The 16,658-nt window shown below is 33.2% G+C and overlaps 1 protein-coding gene across 2 annotated transcripts in view; it reads left to right on the top strand.

Annotated features, from left to right (window-relative positions):
• The window catches only part of GPHN (gephyrin), a 601,186-nt gene that overhangs the window by 107,545 nt on the left and 476,983 nt on the right, over positions 1-16,658 (top strand). For both annotated transcript variants that reach the window (XM_024747262.1, XM_024747261.1), the window contains exon 2: positions 4,050-4,128. In XM_024747262.1, coding sequence (XP_024603030.1) covers positions 4,050-4,128 — 79 coding nt within the window. The remainder of the gene's footprint in view (positions 1-4,049; positions 4,129-16,658) is intronic.

Below are 16,658 nucleotides of genomic sequence, written 5' to 3'. Positions count from 1 at the left end.
AAGAAAATATACAAATGGCCAACAGCATATTAAAGAATGCTCAACGTCATTTATCATTAAGGAAATATAATCAAAACCACAATGAGATAATACTTCACACCCCACTGTTACGACTAAATTTAAAAAGACAGACAATAACGTCTGTGGATGTGGGGAAATGGAATCCTTGTACATTGTTGGTGGAATGTAAAATAGTGCAGCTGCTTTGGAAAACAATTGGCAAAAAGTTAAACATGGAATTTCCGTATGATCCAGCAATTCCATTTCTGGGTATATACCTCAAAGAGTTGAAAACAGGTACTCAAACAAATATTTGTACGTGCGTGCTTACTTAGCCTGTTCACAATAACTGAAGGGTGGAAACAGCTCAAATGGCCAACAAAGGGTGAGTGGATGAACAAAAGTGGTACATACATACAATGGAATATTATTCAACCATAAAGAGGAATGATTTTTCTTTGTACATGGATGAACCTTGAAAACATTATGCTCAGTGAAAGAATTCAGACACAAAATGTCCTATATTGTATGCTTCCATTTGTATGAAATATCCAGAATTATTAAATCCATAGAGACCAAAAACAGACTGGTGGTTGCCAGTGATTGGGGGAAGGGAAGGGAGGATTGGGGACTTGCTGCTTAACGGGTACCAGGTCTTCTCTTGGGATGATGAAAATGTTTTGGAAATAGACGTGGAGGTGCACAACATTCTGAATGAGCTAAATGTCACAGAATTGTGCACTTTAGAATGGTTAATTTTGTGTTATGTGATTTTCATCTGAATAACAAAAAATATAGAGACCTATCTTAAAAAAACGAAACCAGGAATTATGGAGTTAGTCTAATTTTTCTTATATCAGGTATTAATTGAACTATCTGGTATATTTTCAAAATAAAAGGAATTAAGTGCTCATATTTTTTGGTATATTTTAAAATTACAGCATAATGACATTTTCCACTAAACCTTTAACTTTCACACTGTGATCATAGAAAGGGACAATTTTTGAAAAATACGTATGTTCCTAAGAACCAGCTCTTAATTTTGTGATATTAATCATTGGAACAAAGAGCATAGTAATTCCTTTTGTTGGCATATACTGGTGGGGGGGAAGAACAACAAAAAAATATGATGACCAAACTGATTGATTTTGGTGTGATTTACACATGATAAAAGTATGTTCACTAGCTTCTTAAAATCTACCATGTTCTTATTTATAATTCAAAAACAAGATTTGTTACATTGGTGAAATATATTTTATTTTATATTTTAAATATATTTAAATATTTTAAATATATTTTATTAAAAATAAATATATTAGGCAGGTAGAGTTTCAGAATATTTGTTAAGAAACTATTGAATTTCTTTAGATTTCTTGCTCTGTTTTAAACTTAAACTTTGGATGAGATATGAACGTTAGAAAGTGCCTCCTTTAGCAAAATTCATTTTCACTAGCTGACTAATAAGCCTTTATAGGAGCAAAGGTTTATTCTATTTTAATTAAGCCTCCCAAACTTTCAGGCTCTTGAAGTTTTAACTAAGCTCTCATATTTGCCAAATTGGGCAAGAAACTTTATGAGAACAAATTTTATGATATAATATATTATAATTTCAATATTAGTTCAACACAGCTGGAAACCAACTTTTCTTATAGTGTGGCAACATTTTATTTTTTTCCTTTTGGCCCTAATTAGGAAATGTTGTAATGAGCATTTGTGTTAAAATTATGAAGAGCAGGAAATTTGTCTCGAATCAATAGGTTGAGATCAGTGTCTGTTAAATATGGAGAGAAAATTATATATTGATCAAAATTACCTCATTGTGAAAAAAAAAGTAGGGGATACCTTTTTGGAGTTAATAATAAAACTGCAAACTTGATTTCAACTTCAGATCCTTTAAATGCATCATTATATACGTTTTTTATTTATATTAGAGGCAGATTCAGATTTAGGGAGCTTATAATTTTGAGCTGTAAGAAAAGGGAATATAAAATATGAATAAAATATTAGGTAATGGATTTTTGAAAGGGACAAGGCAAGTGTTCTTGTTGCTCCTTGTGAAGATTGAAAATGGCTAAGAGATACATAATAAAACTGTTAAATTGAAATAGGAAATAATAACTTAATATTTATGCTTACAAATACAAAACTTTTATATGAGTAAAATTTTATTTCACCTTTAATTTTGGGATGGATATTTTATCAAGGTATAGACTTAGATTCTAGATATTCCCCCAGCATTTTAACTATATTGTTCCATTGTCTTCTGTATTCCATAGTTTATGTTGGACGCTCAGCTGCAAGTTTTATTGTTTTTCCTTTGAAGGTGATGTGTCCTTTTTTTCCCCTTGCTGTTTTTAAGATTTTCTTCTTATCTTTGATTTTCAGCAGTTTGCTGAGGGTGGTTTTCTTTCACATTTTCCAGTACAGGCTTGGCTGTATTCCCAGAGTCAATGAGTGATGTATTATATCAGTTTTGGAATATTCTCAGCTGTTTTTTCTGAAAGTATTACTTCTTCCCCATTCTCTCTCTTCTCAACTACAATTACATTAGCTGTTTGATTCCAGCATGTCTCTTATGCTCTGTTCTTTTTTTTCTTCTTCTTCTTTTTACTTCAGTTTGGATGCTCTCTTCAAGTTCATTAATTCTGTGTTTTGCTGTGTTGAGTTGGCTAAAAACCCACCCACAGATTTCTTAATTTCAGATACTGTATTTCTCAGTTCTAAAATTACTATTAGATTCTTTTTCACAGATTATAATTCTCTATTGAAATGTGAAAATTTTCATCTACTGTGAACATTTTTTGTATATCTTCTTTAACTTATGGTTTTCTTAAAGTCCTTGTCTTCTAATTGTGTATTATCTGTGGGTTGGCATATACTTTCAACTGTTTATTGGTCACATTTTGTCCCCTTTCCTGTACTTTGTAATTATTATCATATACCAAATACTGTCTATACTAGGATAGAAATTGATGTAAATGTTATTTTCTTTCAATATTATATTAGAAAGAAATGATTACGTGTTAACCGTCTCAACTCAGCCACAAATTGAGCTGGGTGGTTTGAGTGACAGCTTTAGATATACTCAGTGTGCCTCTGGTTTTAAATGTCTTAAGGGCCAGATCTGTTGCATTGCAGTTATTCCTCTGTGCTGTGGCTTTGTACTAATATACTATGAAATTGTTGGAGATTTTACTCTACCATTTGGCTTCTGCCCCCTTTTACTCATCTCCCCTCTCAAGGTGGGATGCTTTTGATTGAGAGCAAATATCTTGAGGGGAGACCTATTGAAATTCTGCACTGAAAGTGGTAGGCTCCATCTGTTGTAGTGTGACTTTAACTCCTAATCACTTCTGCAGTGCAGAAAACATTATTTGCCCTGTGTCCCATTCTCTTCTCCTTCCCCCAGAACTTCTTGTACAGTCCTAGGCCCCAGCAAATCTCCCAGAAGAAAACTGTCTGTGTCTTGTGGGTCCCATGGGATTCCAGTCTGTCATTGCCCGCCCAAGAGCTATCGCAAACTATGCTGGTTTCTCTTTTCCCTGGTAGTGTCCCTCTGTCTGGTTCTTACGTCTAGATGGTAAATCCTCCCAGTAGTGAAACAATCAGGAGGCTCAGCTTACCCAAGAAGAGATAGCACTTTTCTCCTAGTTTATCCTTTTTGTATCCAAAGTTCTCCATTGTCTTTAAAAATATGATTTTGGGGGATAGTTTACCTTTTTTTGTTTTTCTAGTTGTTGTGGAAGCAGTGACTTGCCACTATGGACTGGTAAATTAGTCTTGTAAAAGTAAAATAAAATTTAGACCCGTATGTTTATTCTTTTATATATTGTATTTATATAAAGTCTGTGTGCTTAGATTATTGATGTTATTGAATGTTAATATTTGCTGTTTAATCTACCAGGCCCAGAAATTGATCATTCTTGATGTTTAGAAAAACCCTATCCAGAGAACCAATTTTAATTTCAAAATTCCTTTTGGACAGTAATAATTTAAATGAAATGTAAACAAAAATTAACTTTCTTTTTCTTTCCCCTTTTCCTGTTTAGTGAGTGATAGTTGCTTCAGGAATCTTGCAGAAGATCGCAGTGGGATAAATCTCAAAGATCTTGTACAAGATCCTTCTTTGTAAGTATTTGGTTTTCAGTATTAAGTGTAAATTCAAACTTTATGATTTGTGTGACTTTTTCCGGAAGAGTTGTAACAGAACTGATTTAAGGTTGAGTAATTTCTTGTTTTCTGACAATTTGTGTTACATATAGTGAAGCACATAGAACAGTTTCAACAGAAGTGAAGTTATGGAACACTTTCTGTTTAGAAATTGAGGAGATTTTAGAAGAAGAGATAAAGTTGTGATTAATGATTGACTTTCAAAGAGTATCTACTAATGGTTGATGATATCTTACCAATGTGGCAGTAGATAGTAGGAAGGGAAGATGATTAGTAGTTGTTTTGCTTGGGAAGGCAAGACTGAATTTGTTTACATCAATTTTAAGCTTTTTTGAATAATTTATACTAATCATTTGTAAGTATAATTACAAATGTAAAACGGTTATTTGTAATAACAATATACTTGACTGTATTGAATATATTTCTGATGTTTTACATTAGAACACTATGTATAGCACAAGATTTTTGAAGAGTTTTGTGGGTTTCAATTTTTAATGTTCTGGCTAATGAGTCAGTTCCATTCTTTATCAGAACATATTTCATATCAGAATATAATGTCATTTTCTATTTTTATTTCATGAATCAATTTTTTTCAGTTTTATATTAACTGCAAATCATGCATACTATCTTCTGTAGGAAAATATCCTTCCAGTAAGATCACCTTTTATTAAAAAAACATTCAATACTAGTTAAGCCCTGGGCAGCAGGGAAAGAAAATTGAGTGTGGGCAGATGCTTTCTTTAATGATACTTAATGCATTCAGTAAAATATATTATAACAAAAAATTACTCTTCCACATCAGATGTAATCTATACTCATCCAGATTTTACTAGTAATTCATTTAAAATTGTGTGAGGAATAAAACACAGGAGTGTGTTGAACCTGAAGGTTATTGATTTCATAATGATTTTCCAAGTCATTAAAAAAATATAGTTACAAGACAGAATGGTGAAAATGATTGAATATTGAAGTTATTGTAATGAACTCATTATTGTAATGAGTTTCGAAATGAGTTTCCAATCCCAATTCTCTAATTTTTTTTAATGTCTCTCTTTTCCTCATTCAAAAGGATTGTCAATATTCTTTCTCCATGATTTTTATTGAAAGGAAGATTGATAAGTTGTCCTTTCAGTTCTATAAATATTTAATGAAGAATAGAATTGTTCTATGTGGATATAACTATTCCTAGTAAATGAATATTGAATAACATGTGCATGAGGATATGGGAAGAAGCTTTACAATATCATTGAAAGATGTCACCCATTTGGATAAAATAAATTATTCCATTGTATTATTTGTAAGGTATATTTTTGGTACAGTGGGATTATATATCTTTTTAATGCAGTGTTTTTGGAAAAAAATGTGCTTATATGGACTTCAATAATATAAAAGCTGTGGAGAATATACTTGAAAATTGGATTATAATAATGAGTTGTAGTGTTTTGAAACACTTTGGTACTTCTTCCTAGAATGTAGAATAATATTCATAATGTCACCTATCACTAAAATAGGAATTTAATCTTAGAGAAAATTTCTAAGAGAAATTTATCTCAGATCACTACTGCATTGAGTGGACAAAATAATTCTAAGTCTCTGTTTTAAAGTAGCTAGATAGCTTAATTTAACATCATTCTCTTAACTTGGCATTAGTCTCTTGGCATTAGTCTTGAATGTAAGAATTCAGTGAGCAAGAATTTGTCTTTGCCCTTGACACTTGGATTTGGAAAGAACTTTTTTCTTAATAAGAATTGTCAAAATGTACTATTAATGACTGTAGTTCATTTTTTAAAGATATATTTCTCACTTGCTGAAATTCTGTAGGGAAAGAAATGCCTGATGTGGAAAACGAATGTGTTTTTTTCAGTTGTTATGATGGGAAATATTTTATGTTGAGTTACTATTCTATAGCAACATTAACTTAGTACATACCTTAGTACATACCTCTTGTCTGGCACAGACTCCCAGACTTTTGATGTAATTCTTTACTGTTTGTTCATCAGTTCATGTATACTACTTTTTGGTTCTATATGAATTGTTTATGTTGTAACATTAAGTAGAAAATATTTCGGAAATAACTTTTCTGCAAAAATCCCCTCAAAAAATAACTGGCATTTGATGAGTACTCCTGACTAGTGTAAGGGTTGCTAAAATTGTATAATATGTTATTTTAATAAATGTTCCAAATAAAAAATATTATTAGAATAAGATATGTGTATTGAATGAATGCTCTATGTTAATATGCCTGGCAGATTTGTACTATGCTTCACCTACGTGAGCTCCTGATGCTGAAAGGAGTTGATGTGTGAAGAAAAATTAAGTACTGTGTTTCAATCACTAATACTGTGAGAAAGGAAGACAGAATAAAGAGAGAAGGAAAAAGTAGGTTGAGAAGAACCCAGGCTAATCTGATCAATATTGACACTCAGAATGGTGTGTAGAGTGTCTTAATCAGATAAATGAGCAGGTATGGAATATCTGTGGACAAAGTATAGTAATAAAACCGAGTTGTATGTGTGTATATGTATGAATGAATGAAGTTTGAGAGGTTTACTGCCACAGAGGAGAGCAAAAGGGCAGAACCAAAAATGACTACTTTATACTCGTATCTATGGCAAGCTGATGGAATAATGTGATAGATCCTCTGTAGTTTTATCTAACTGTGTATAGTACACAACCCAAGATTTTTAGTAAAATCATTGTAGTAAAAGTAATTATTGGGCTTGAGTGAACTGAGTGAGCTATATTGTGTGAACATGATGAAGGAGGGATGCCATGGGAGAAGAAAAAAAAATAAAGTTGTGACTCCCTAAGCAAGACTTTCTGATCTTGTTACTAACTTTTGATTTGTTGTAATAATGAGAGCAGAATCTGACTTGTGGCAAGGTTGTGGTGAGGGGAATACATGACAAGCTCTCTTCTTTGGGTAGTTACTCTAAGAATATTTGTTTCTGTCGTAGTCTTGTAGGTGTTACGTATAAGACCAAGTAGAGGAACTTGACTTTCACTTTTTGCTAATAATGTGCCTAAAGATTTGTTTGACTTAGTAATTTGCATGCATGTTAAATTTTGAAATAAACAATTAACAGTTTTAATTACTTATCTTCTATTTATGATTATAAACATTTTAAGAATGATTTCCTCTGCTGTATGTATAATTTGTCAATTTGAGTTGTTTTATGAGATTTCTTGTATTAGTTGTGGTCTTCAATGGCACATTGAAAAGTGTCAAATGTAACTTGATGTTATGTTAGAAACGTATCTAATGTGGTACGTAATTTTCATACATACAAGAAACTATTAACATGGTATAATTAATTTTTGTTCTCTTTAAGTGGAAGGTTATGTGCTATTTAAATCATGAAATTTTTTGCTTTTTCTTGTTATCTATGCTGGAGAGATGACTATTATATGAAAAAGAGATACTGTATATAGCATACAGGAGATACTGTATATAACATACTTTAAGTTATATCAGTTGTGTTCTCTATAGTGATAATTCTCAAAAATGCTTTCAAATTTCCATTGTCTATTTGCTGAAGATGAAAGATAAAACATATTACCATATTTATGCTTTAGATTTGTTATTGCTTATTTATAAACTATTTAGCAGAGATAATTATGTGAACTCAGATTCATTTATAGAAACTATTAAAAGCTGTTTAAGAATCAAAAGAGGAAATGTAACATAAGAATGAAAAGGACTAATAGAAATTGAATACCTCTTTGTGCTACTCATTGTGTTGATGCTGATTGTGTGTGTGTGTGGGGGGGGTTATAGATGGATGTGCCTTGTTTGTTTAATTTGCAAAAGCTCTTAAAAATTTTGGTGCATCGTAGATATGTGATATGTAAATCAGAGGAAGAATTGTTTAATTCATAGAAGAATTGTCCATCTGTGAATACTAGAAATATAATTCATAATGTAGGATATTAGTAATTTTCTTTATAGGGCAGATAGGGAAGGTTTATATTCCTTGAAAATTTTGCAAAACATGACAATTATGTCAGTCTTTGTTGTTTTTCTTTCTGTTACTCAGAATGTATTTTCAGTTGCTTCAGTAATGTTAAGATTTTGAAAACTATTTTACCAAATTATGACCTCTTGTGATTTTTAAGAAAGGATGATTCAATAAAATAGAGATCTTATTTATAAATTCTGGATAAATTGTATTATGGATGAGGAAATACTTCTTGTCAATATTCTTGGTGTTTTTTTTTAATTGTGGTAAAATAAGTGTAACATAAAATTTACTGTTTTAACCAATTTTACCATTTATAAGTGTACAGTTCAGTAATGTTAAGTATATACACACTGTTGCAGCCTATCCCTAGAGTTTTTCATCTTGGAGAACTGTAACTTTATACCAATTAAACAATAACTCCCTGTATTCCCCTCCTCCCAGCCTCTGGCAACTACTGTTCTTTCTGTTTCAGTAGTTTTGGAATACTCTAGGAATCTCAAGTGGAATCATGCAATATTTGTCTTTTTGTGATTGGTTTATTTCAGTTAGCACAATTGCTTCAAGGGAGTTCCAGCATGTGTCAGGATTTCTTTCCTTATTAAGGCTGAGTAATGTTCCATTATATATATATATATCTCTCACAGTTTTTTTACTTATTCATCCATTGATGGGCACTGAGTTGCATCTACCTTTTGGCTGTTGTGAATAATGCCGCTCAAAACATGGGTGTGCCAATATCTCCTTGAGACCCTGGTTTCAATTCTTTTGGATATATACCCAGAAGCAGAATTGCTGTATCATATGGTAATTCTGTTTTTAAGTTTTTGAAGAACTTCCATAGTGTTTTCCATAGTGGTTGCACCATTTTATATTCCTGCCAACAGTGCATAAGTGTTCCAATTTCTCCACTTCCTCACCAACACTCATTTTCTGTTGGTTTTTGTTTTTTAATATAGTAGCCATCCTAATGGGTGTGAGGTGATGTGTTCTTGGTATTTTTAATTGAACTTCACTTCTTTTATCTTTAATAATTTTGATGCAGCTCATCTAGAGAGTAAAGAAAAATAAAAGGTACTCTCTCTGATTATTATGATACCTCGGTACCTTGTGAAGTAAACTGTGTTACTTAGTCAGTAAAATAGAAATTCTTTTCACTATCATTACAAAGATTATAAAGTACAAATACATCCAGGGTAATTTCATAACAGTATCATTTTAATCAATCTTCCTTGTTATGTATTGTATTACTTGTCTTGTATTAATACTTCTCTTTGTTATACCTAATCTTTAAAGGATTGCTTTTGGGTAAAAAATAATTTTCTTTTTTAGTTAGAAGGTGCCTGATTGGAAATGCAGCATACTAATTAAATAATAACAAAAACCTGCTAGTTGAAATGTATTTTGATAGCATAGATCATTAGTGTTTGATAATGGCATTTAATGTTTAAGAACAAAGATAAAATTGGACAAAATAGTTGTATCTGATTGTAAATTTCTTAGACATGAACATTTTATTTACCTTTATGTGCTTCTTTACAAATTTTACCACCTTTGGTGGAAGCTATTCTTTTCATGGTCCTGAAACACAGCCTCATCCCCCTGAGGGTGTATACTTGTCTTCACACTACAATCTGATTGAATGATATTTTGGTCCCTTGGATCATGACATTAAACATGAAGGAAAGGCAGGATTGCCGTCTGGAAAGCAATCATATCTAAATATAGCCTGTACTTATCTGCTGGTGTTAAGACAGGTTGCCGTGGTGAACTGAATTTCTTAAAAATGCCAGTCAACAGAAGATAAACTGGTTTTTGAAGTGGTTATTTTCCATAGAGCTGTACATTCTCATACTGCAGGTAGATGATTTTAGTTAATGTTTTTTAAGGCTTATTGATTACATTTCAATTTTAATGTTTTTTATGGCTTGCTTATTAAATTTCAATTTTAGAGTATATTTGAGACCTTTAATACATTAAAAAAATATTTCTCTTTAGCTTTTTTAAAAAATTATTTTATTTTTGGCTGCATTGGGTCTTTGTTGCTGCATGCGGGCTTTCTCTAGTTCTGGCGAGCGAGAGCTACTCTTCTTTGTGGTGCATGGGCTTCTCATTGTGGTGGCTTCTCTTGTTGTGGAGCACTGGCTCTAGGCACGCAGGATGCAGTAGTTGTGGTGCGCGGACTTATTAGTTGTGGCGCACGGGCTTAGTTGTCTGTGGCATGTGGGATCTTCCCGGACCAGGGCTTGAACCCATGTCCCCTGCATTGGCAGGCGGATGATTAACCACTGCGCCACCAGGGAAGTCCCAAGAGACCTTTAATTATTAAACAAAATATGAGTTTTTATATTATCCTTTGTTTTTCTTAAGATAAATTTCATTTGATGTGGAAATGATTTTCCCAAGGACAGCATTTTAAACATTATTGATCATTCATTTTGCTCTGCTGCCAATAGTTCTGCTAAATCTAAGACAGATACCAAAGCTGTCTTGTCTGTAGTAACATCTCTAACTGTAAGTTTTTATCATTTTTAATCAGGTTCTTTTTTGGATTATATGGTTATTAGACTGTAAAGTATATATTTGGACAGTACAGCTTAATCTAGGCTGGTGCTAAGGTATTATGGTACTGTGCTCTATGTCAGAACTGCAAATCCAAAGACTTTGGATTATACTTTACTTTTAGAAGACTTTCTCTCATTTCCATCATTCCGTACATTCCTGGGAATGTATGTTGCAGTTTTTATGGGTTCATTTGTTTAAAAATTTATTTAATCAAAACACTAGTAGATGTTCATCTTACATCCTTCAGCAATTAGGTTTAATTGACATTGTTCTTGTAATTAAGGAACATATGATTGAAGATGGATAATATCTGAGTTGTCTGCCTGAGGCATATAGATGACCAATCCAGTATTAGAATTTTTTAATGAAATAAATAATGTATTGTTTTAATTAGTTGATTCTTTCATTTTCAGGGTACAGACACCTAAGTCAAACTAGCTTCAAAAGCTAATTTGTGATTTGATTGGCATATGTAACTAAGGAGTACTTCTCAAGGAATCAAGAAAGAGTTTCAGAAACCAGATCAAGGGTGGGAGCCTCAAAGAAGAGAATTAGAGGGTTTGTGCAACTGGTTTTGTTTCTCTCACTTTCCCTCGTCATCTCTTTTGGTTTTTCTTGGCTTTATTCTCACTTACGGCAGTCAGGCTTTCTCCGTGAAATGGGCAAGATGGCTGATAACTTACTGTAATTCCCTTCCTTCTAGCTTCATGATCTCTCTTCACTTCATCTCTAAAACATAAAATCTCATGGAATAATTCTGATTTTGTTAATCTGGTCATGTGTCCAAACCTCAGCCAATCACTGTGGCCAGGGGTATAGGCTATCTTGACTTACCAGTCATGGGAGAGATGCCTGTGGTCAGAATGGTGGAATACCCTAATTAAATGAGAGAGAAGATAGTCCCAGAAAAAGAGTGATAAAACTAAGAGATGTGTAGTGTATTCAGTCTCAGCTGTTAATTTAAGGACAAATGTATACATTGTCAAGAATTGTTATTATTTTAAAGCAGAACATTTTGCTTGCCTTCCCATATCATCTCAATTAGATAGGTATTGGTAGTAATAGCTATAATAATTTTAAAGGAGTGCATAGTTCAATTAATTGATAATAGTTGTTCCCTATTTCCTGATATTATTTACTGTTTATGTAGTACACACACGCAAATGTGAAATGACTCAGATGAATTTATTACATTAATTACAACTGGCTAGACAGCAGGTGGAATAATAACAGATTATTTCTGTCTTTCCATACTTTCTTCTTTCTTAAAAAGAGAAACGTTACCGCTATCAGTCAAAAAAGGAAAAGGAGTCAAAGATTCTCATTCCCCTTTCCATTGTAATACCTTAACTGAGGGATATTATTATAGAGGCATATAAAAGTTTAATGGGAGCACTGACAAAGTATTTTAAAAAGAGGTGATCCTTGAAATGAAGCTTTTGTTAAGGAAAAAAAAAAAGCAGGAAAGGAGGAAGGCAGGGAGCAAAGAAGGAATAACAGAGAGAGAGGGAGAGAATGATTGATTATGAGAATGAATAGAAACTCCAGGGGTATGTTACACTTTTTCGAAACTCAGTTTGGCTGAAGATGAATGAGAGTCTACGAGATTAAAACTAGTGATTAAAACAAAGTTTTGATATCCATGTATTTCGTTTATCAAGAACACATTGATATATCTGACACTGATGGTCAGAGTGAAAAAATGAATGATTGCATTGTCTACTTATATTAGTTTTATATTGCTGTGTAACAGATTACCACAAACTTTCTTAGAACAATACGTATTATCTCACAGTCAGGATTTTGGGCACAGTTTAACTGGTTCCTTTGCTCAGGATCTCCCAAGATTGCAAATCTAAGTGTTGGCTGGGGATTGCATTTTCATCTGGAGGCTTGACTAGGGAAGATTGCTCCAAACTAGTTCAGGTTGTTAGCAGAATTTGTATCCTTGTGTTGTATGAATCCTGCTTTTTGCTGGGAGTTGGCTAGTTTCCATTTGCACCTTCCATCATCTTTACAGTCTATTACCCACTACATTGAAATTGCCTTTTCTGCATGGGAATCATACTCAATTAGTTTAGTTCTGTCAATTTAGACATGTAAAACGTAAAGCTCAGCTGAGTTGTGATTTATCTAAGGTCCTAAAACTACATGGTGATGGGCCTCCTGACAACCAGGCATTGCGTTCTTTCTACTCCTCGCCTTAGTTTTGACTTTCTTGATTTTGTTCTCACATTAAAAAAATTTTTTTCCCCAGTTTTATTGAGATATCATTGACATACAGCACTGTGTAAGTTTAAGATCTACAGCATAATGACTTCACATTTGGTTTTAGTTTGTATTGCTGCGTTTATTAAAAATATGATGGAATAACATCTTAGCACTGGCCACCTAGGAACTGACATTAAAATGTTTGAAAATATTTTTTTCTATATGGCTTGTAGGTATATGACTTTTGATCATTTAATTGTTCTCTCACCCTGAACTTTTATATATATATTTTTTCTCAATTTTTATTAGGAGGAGGTGGAACAGAATTTTTGTTTCCTTTGGTTATGGTTTATGTTGGTATCTGCAGAGACTAAACGTGAGATTGAAAGTGAGATTTAACACCTGCAAAGGAAAAGCCTCGATGAAATAATGACAGTTGAGTCCTTATATGTGAACTCCTTTTGGATTTTTCAGTGGAAGATTGTTGGTTGTTGGTTGGGAAGACAAACAGGCAGGTAAAGAAGCTTGCTAATCAAAAGTCTGCCTAAGTATGCTTCCCTAATGAGTTTCCTAAGAAACACCTGCTTGTGACTTAGCCCACATTAGGAAGAAAATGACAAAAGAAAAGCTAGGAGAGACCCATTTATTTCTTTTCTAGATGTTTTAAGAGTTTAAAGTTTTAAAATACTATTCTTTGAGAATAAGGAGAATTAAATTACCTTTACCCAGCTGGGAAAACGTCCACAATACTAGACAATTGGGCAGCAGTTTAAAGGAGACTAGCCCTTGCTGCCCCTTCTTTCCACTCCTACCTGGTCACTGTGGTAAATGTTAACTACCCTAATCTTTTTTTACCCTCCGAGAGAGATTAAATGAACGTTAAGAAGGAAGCCTAAATTTTAAATTTAGGGTAATCCATTTAGGGAGGAAGGCTGGTTGAGCTGATTGAGCTTGGATTTTTTTCCTTCCTGGAGTCCTCTATGATCTCCCATGTGCTCCTCCTATATGTTGCCTAAACTTCTATCATAGCTTTTTACACTATATTATCATTGTTTGTGTATGTACTGTCTGTATTTCTCAATAGATTATAACTTACTTAAGGGCAGAGACTGTTCATGTTTAATCTTATATCGCTACCACCTACCACAATAGACCCAACCAGACATATTCCTTAAATAGTTGAGTGAAGGAATGAATGTGCGATTTAGTGACTAAATGAAAGAGAGGGTAATGGAAAGAGTAAGAGAGTAACAGACTGAATGTATAGTGAATATACATTGGCAAAACCTGCGTTTTCCCCATTCTTCAGGCAGTTCTAACATTCAGCCCTTTATTGGTGTTCAATACAAAAGTCTACCCTTTGTTGACCTAATAGCTGTATTTAAACTTTGATCAGCATTGGTTCCTTCTGCAGTCTCAGTATCTTTCTAAGTGTGTATGACATAAATGAGAGACCTAACTCCATGAGCAAAAGGAGTCACTAATCCTCATGGTTTTGATTTATAGGCAGTTGCTGTTTAGAATACTGAGAAGATGTTGCCAACAAAGGATTCCATTTTTTCCTGATGAAATCGAGGAAGATCCCTGAAAGCATTTTCAAAATTGAATCTGTTTCTGAACAGTTCACTTTGAAAATAACTCTCATAGCATAATTTTGTAGAGGAAAAAAAATAACTTGAGTAATTCAGTCTTACTTTAACTTGTTTCTTAAAAGACAGTAATTTAAAAAGTAAGTTAAGATAGTATTTTTCTTTTCTGTAAAGTTGTATCTTATCTTTCCCTCTTTTATAAATAACTAAGAGCATAGTCAGACGAAAAATATTTGAGTTGCACTTTGTGAGGTGAAGTGACATTTATATTCTGGTCAGACTTTCACTTAGCCACCTGGCATTGAGTGCAAATTTTTATAGTTCACTTAAATTGGAAGCAAAGTGATATTAAGTCTTGACATTTTTTAGCAGAAAAAAATGAAATGTAAATAGGGTACTTTTTAATACTTAGTTTAAAACATTCTTTTCTCCTCTATCATTAAGTCAAGAATTTAGAAGTGCTTAAAAAATAACTAATGAATATTTATTGAGTATATACTATGTGTCATTTAATATGGTAGGACCTGGAAAATAATGGTAAATAAAGCAGGCATGGTCCTTGCCATAATTTGGGGGACAGTTTTTAATAAAATGGACTTCAGGTTACTCTTTCTGTTTCCAGAATACCTTTATAAAGGACAGTGGTTTGGGAAGGTGTCAGATATTGCTAAAAAGATGTAATCCAAAGGTCAGTTGTGTGTCCTAATAAAGTATATTACATTCTCAAAAGGGTAGAATTAGATCATTTATTATATATGTTATTTATAACTTTTAAATTTAGTTATTTCATTGATTTATTCACACCAGTGATTTAGTCAGGATAATTGGATTTGAGAAAGCCATCCAGAACAAGCTGTAGTTTGTCAGTGCCTCACTTAAAGTGTAATGGAAAAACTGAAGACAGTGTTTTAGATTTGATCTGGCTATCACTGAAGAGATTAAGACTTGCTGAAATTGTCTGTTGCACTTCTAATTCTTTGTGAATTTACTTTAACTTTTTTTTTTCGAGGGAGTGGGGAGCAGGTAGGGAGCCTGAACAGAAGAAGCATTATCCTCCTCTCCTAAGGATCTTTTTAATGTCTAGACAACTTTATTCTTTATTGAGATCTAAATCATATACCATACAGTTCATCCATTTAAAGTGTACACTTTAATGGGTTGTTTTAAAATTTTTATTTTATATTGGAGCATAGTTGATGAACAATGTTGTGTTAGTTTCAGGTGTACAGCAAAGCTATTGAGTTATACATTTACATGTATCTATTCTTTTTCAAATTCTTTCCCCATTTAGGTTATTACAGAATATTGAGCAGCATTCCCTGTGCTATGCAGTAGGTCCTTGTTGGTTATCTGTTCTGAATACAGCAGTGTACATGTCAATCCCAAGCTCCCAATCTGTCCCTCCCCTCCACCCTTCTCCCCGGTAACCATAAGTTTGTCCTCTAAGTCTATGAATCTATTTCTGTTTTGTAAGTAAGTTCATTTGTATCTTTTTTTTTGATTCTGCATATAAGCGATATCATATGATATTTGTCTGACTTACCTCACTTAGTATGGTGATCTCCAGATCCATCCATGATGTTGAGGTTGGCATTATTTCATTCTTTTTAATGGCTGAGTAATATTCCATTGTATATATGTAACACATCTTCCTTATCCATCCATCCGTCGATGGACATTTAGGTTGCTTCCGTGTCTTGGCTACTGTAAACAGTGCTGCAGTGAACACTGAGGTGCATGTATCCTTTCGAACCATGTTTTTTTCTGGATATATGCCCAGGAGTGGGATTGCTAGATCATATGGTAGCTCTATTTTTGGTTTCTTAAGGAACCTCCATACTATTCTCCATGGTGACTGCACCAATTTACATTCCCACCAACAGTGTAGGAGGGTTCCCTTTTCTCTGCACCCTCTCCAGCATTTATTGTTTGTAGACTTTTTGATGATGGCCATTGTGACTGGTGTGAGGTGATATCTCATTGTAGTTTTGATTTGCATTTCTCTAATAATTAGCAATGTTGAGCAGCTTTTCATGTGCCTCTTGGCCATCTGTATGTCTTCTTTGGGGAAATGTCTATTTAGGTCTTCTGCCCATTTCTTGATTGGGTTATTTGTTTTTTTGATATTGAGCCAGATGAACTGTTTGTAAATTTTGGAGATTAA

Source organism: Neophocaena asiaeorientalis, unplaced genomic scaffold, assembly GCF_003031525.2.
Source record: "Neophocaena asiaeorientalis asiaeorientalis breed wild unplaced genomic scaffold, Neophocaena_asiaeorientalis_V1.1 scaffold398, whole genome shotgun sequence".
NCBI classification, from domain to species: domain Eukaryota; kingdom Metazoa; phylum Chordata; class Mammalia; order Artiodactyla; family Phocoenidae; genus Neophocaena; species Neophocaena asiaeorientalis.
Note: the sequence above shows the minus strand (reverse complement) of the source record. Positions and strands in the feature narration are given on the sequence as shown.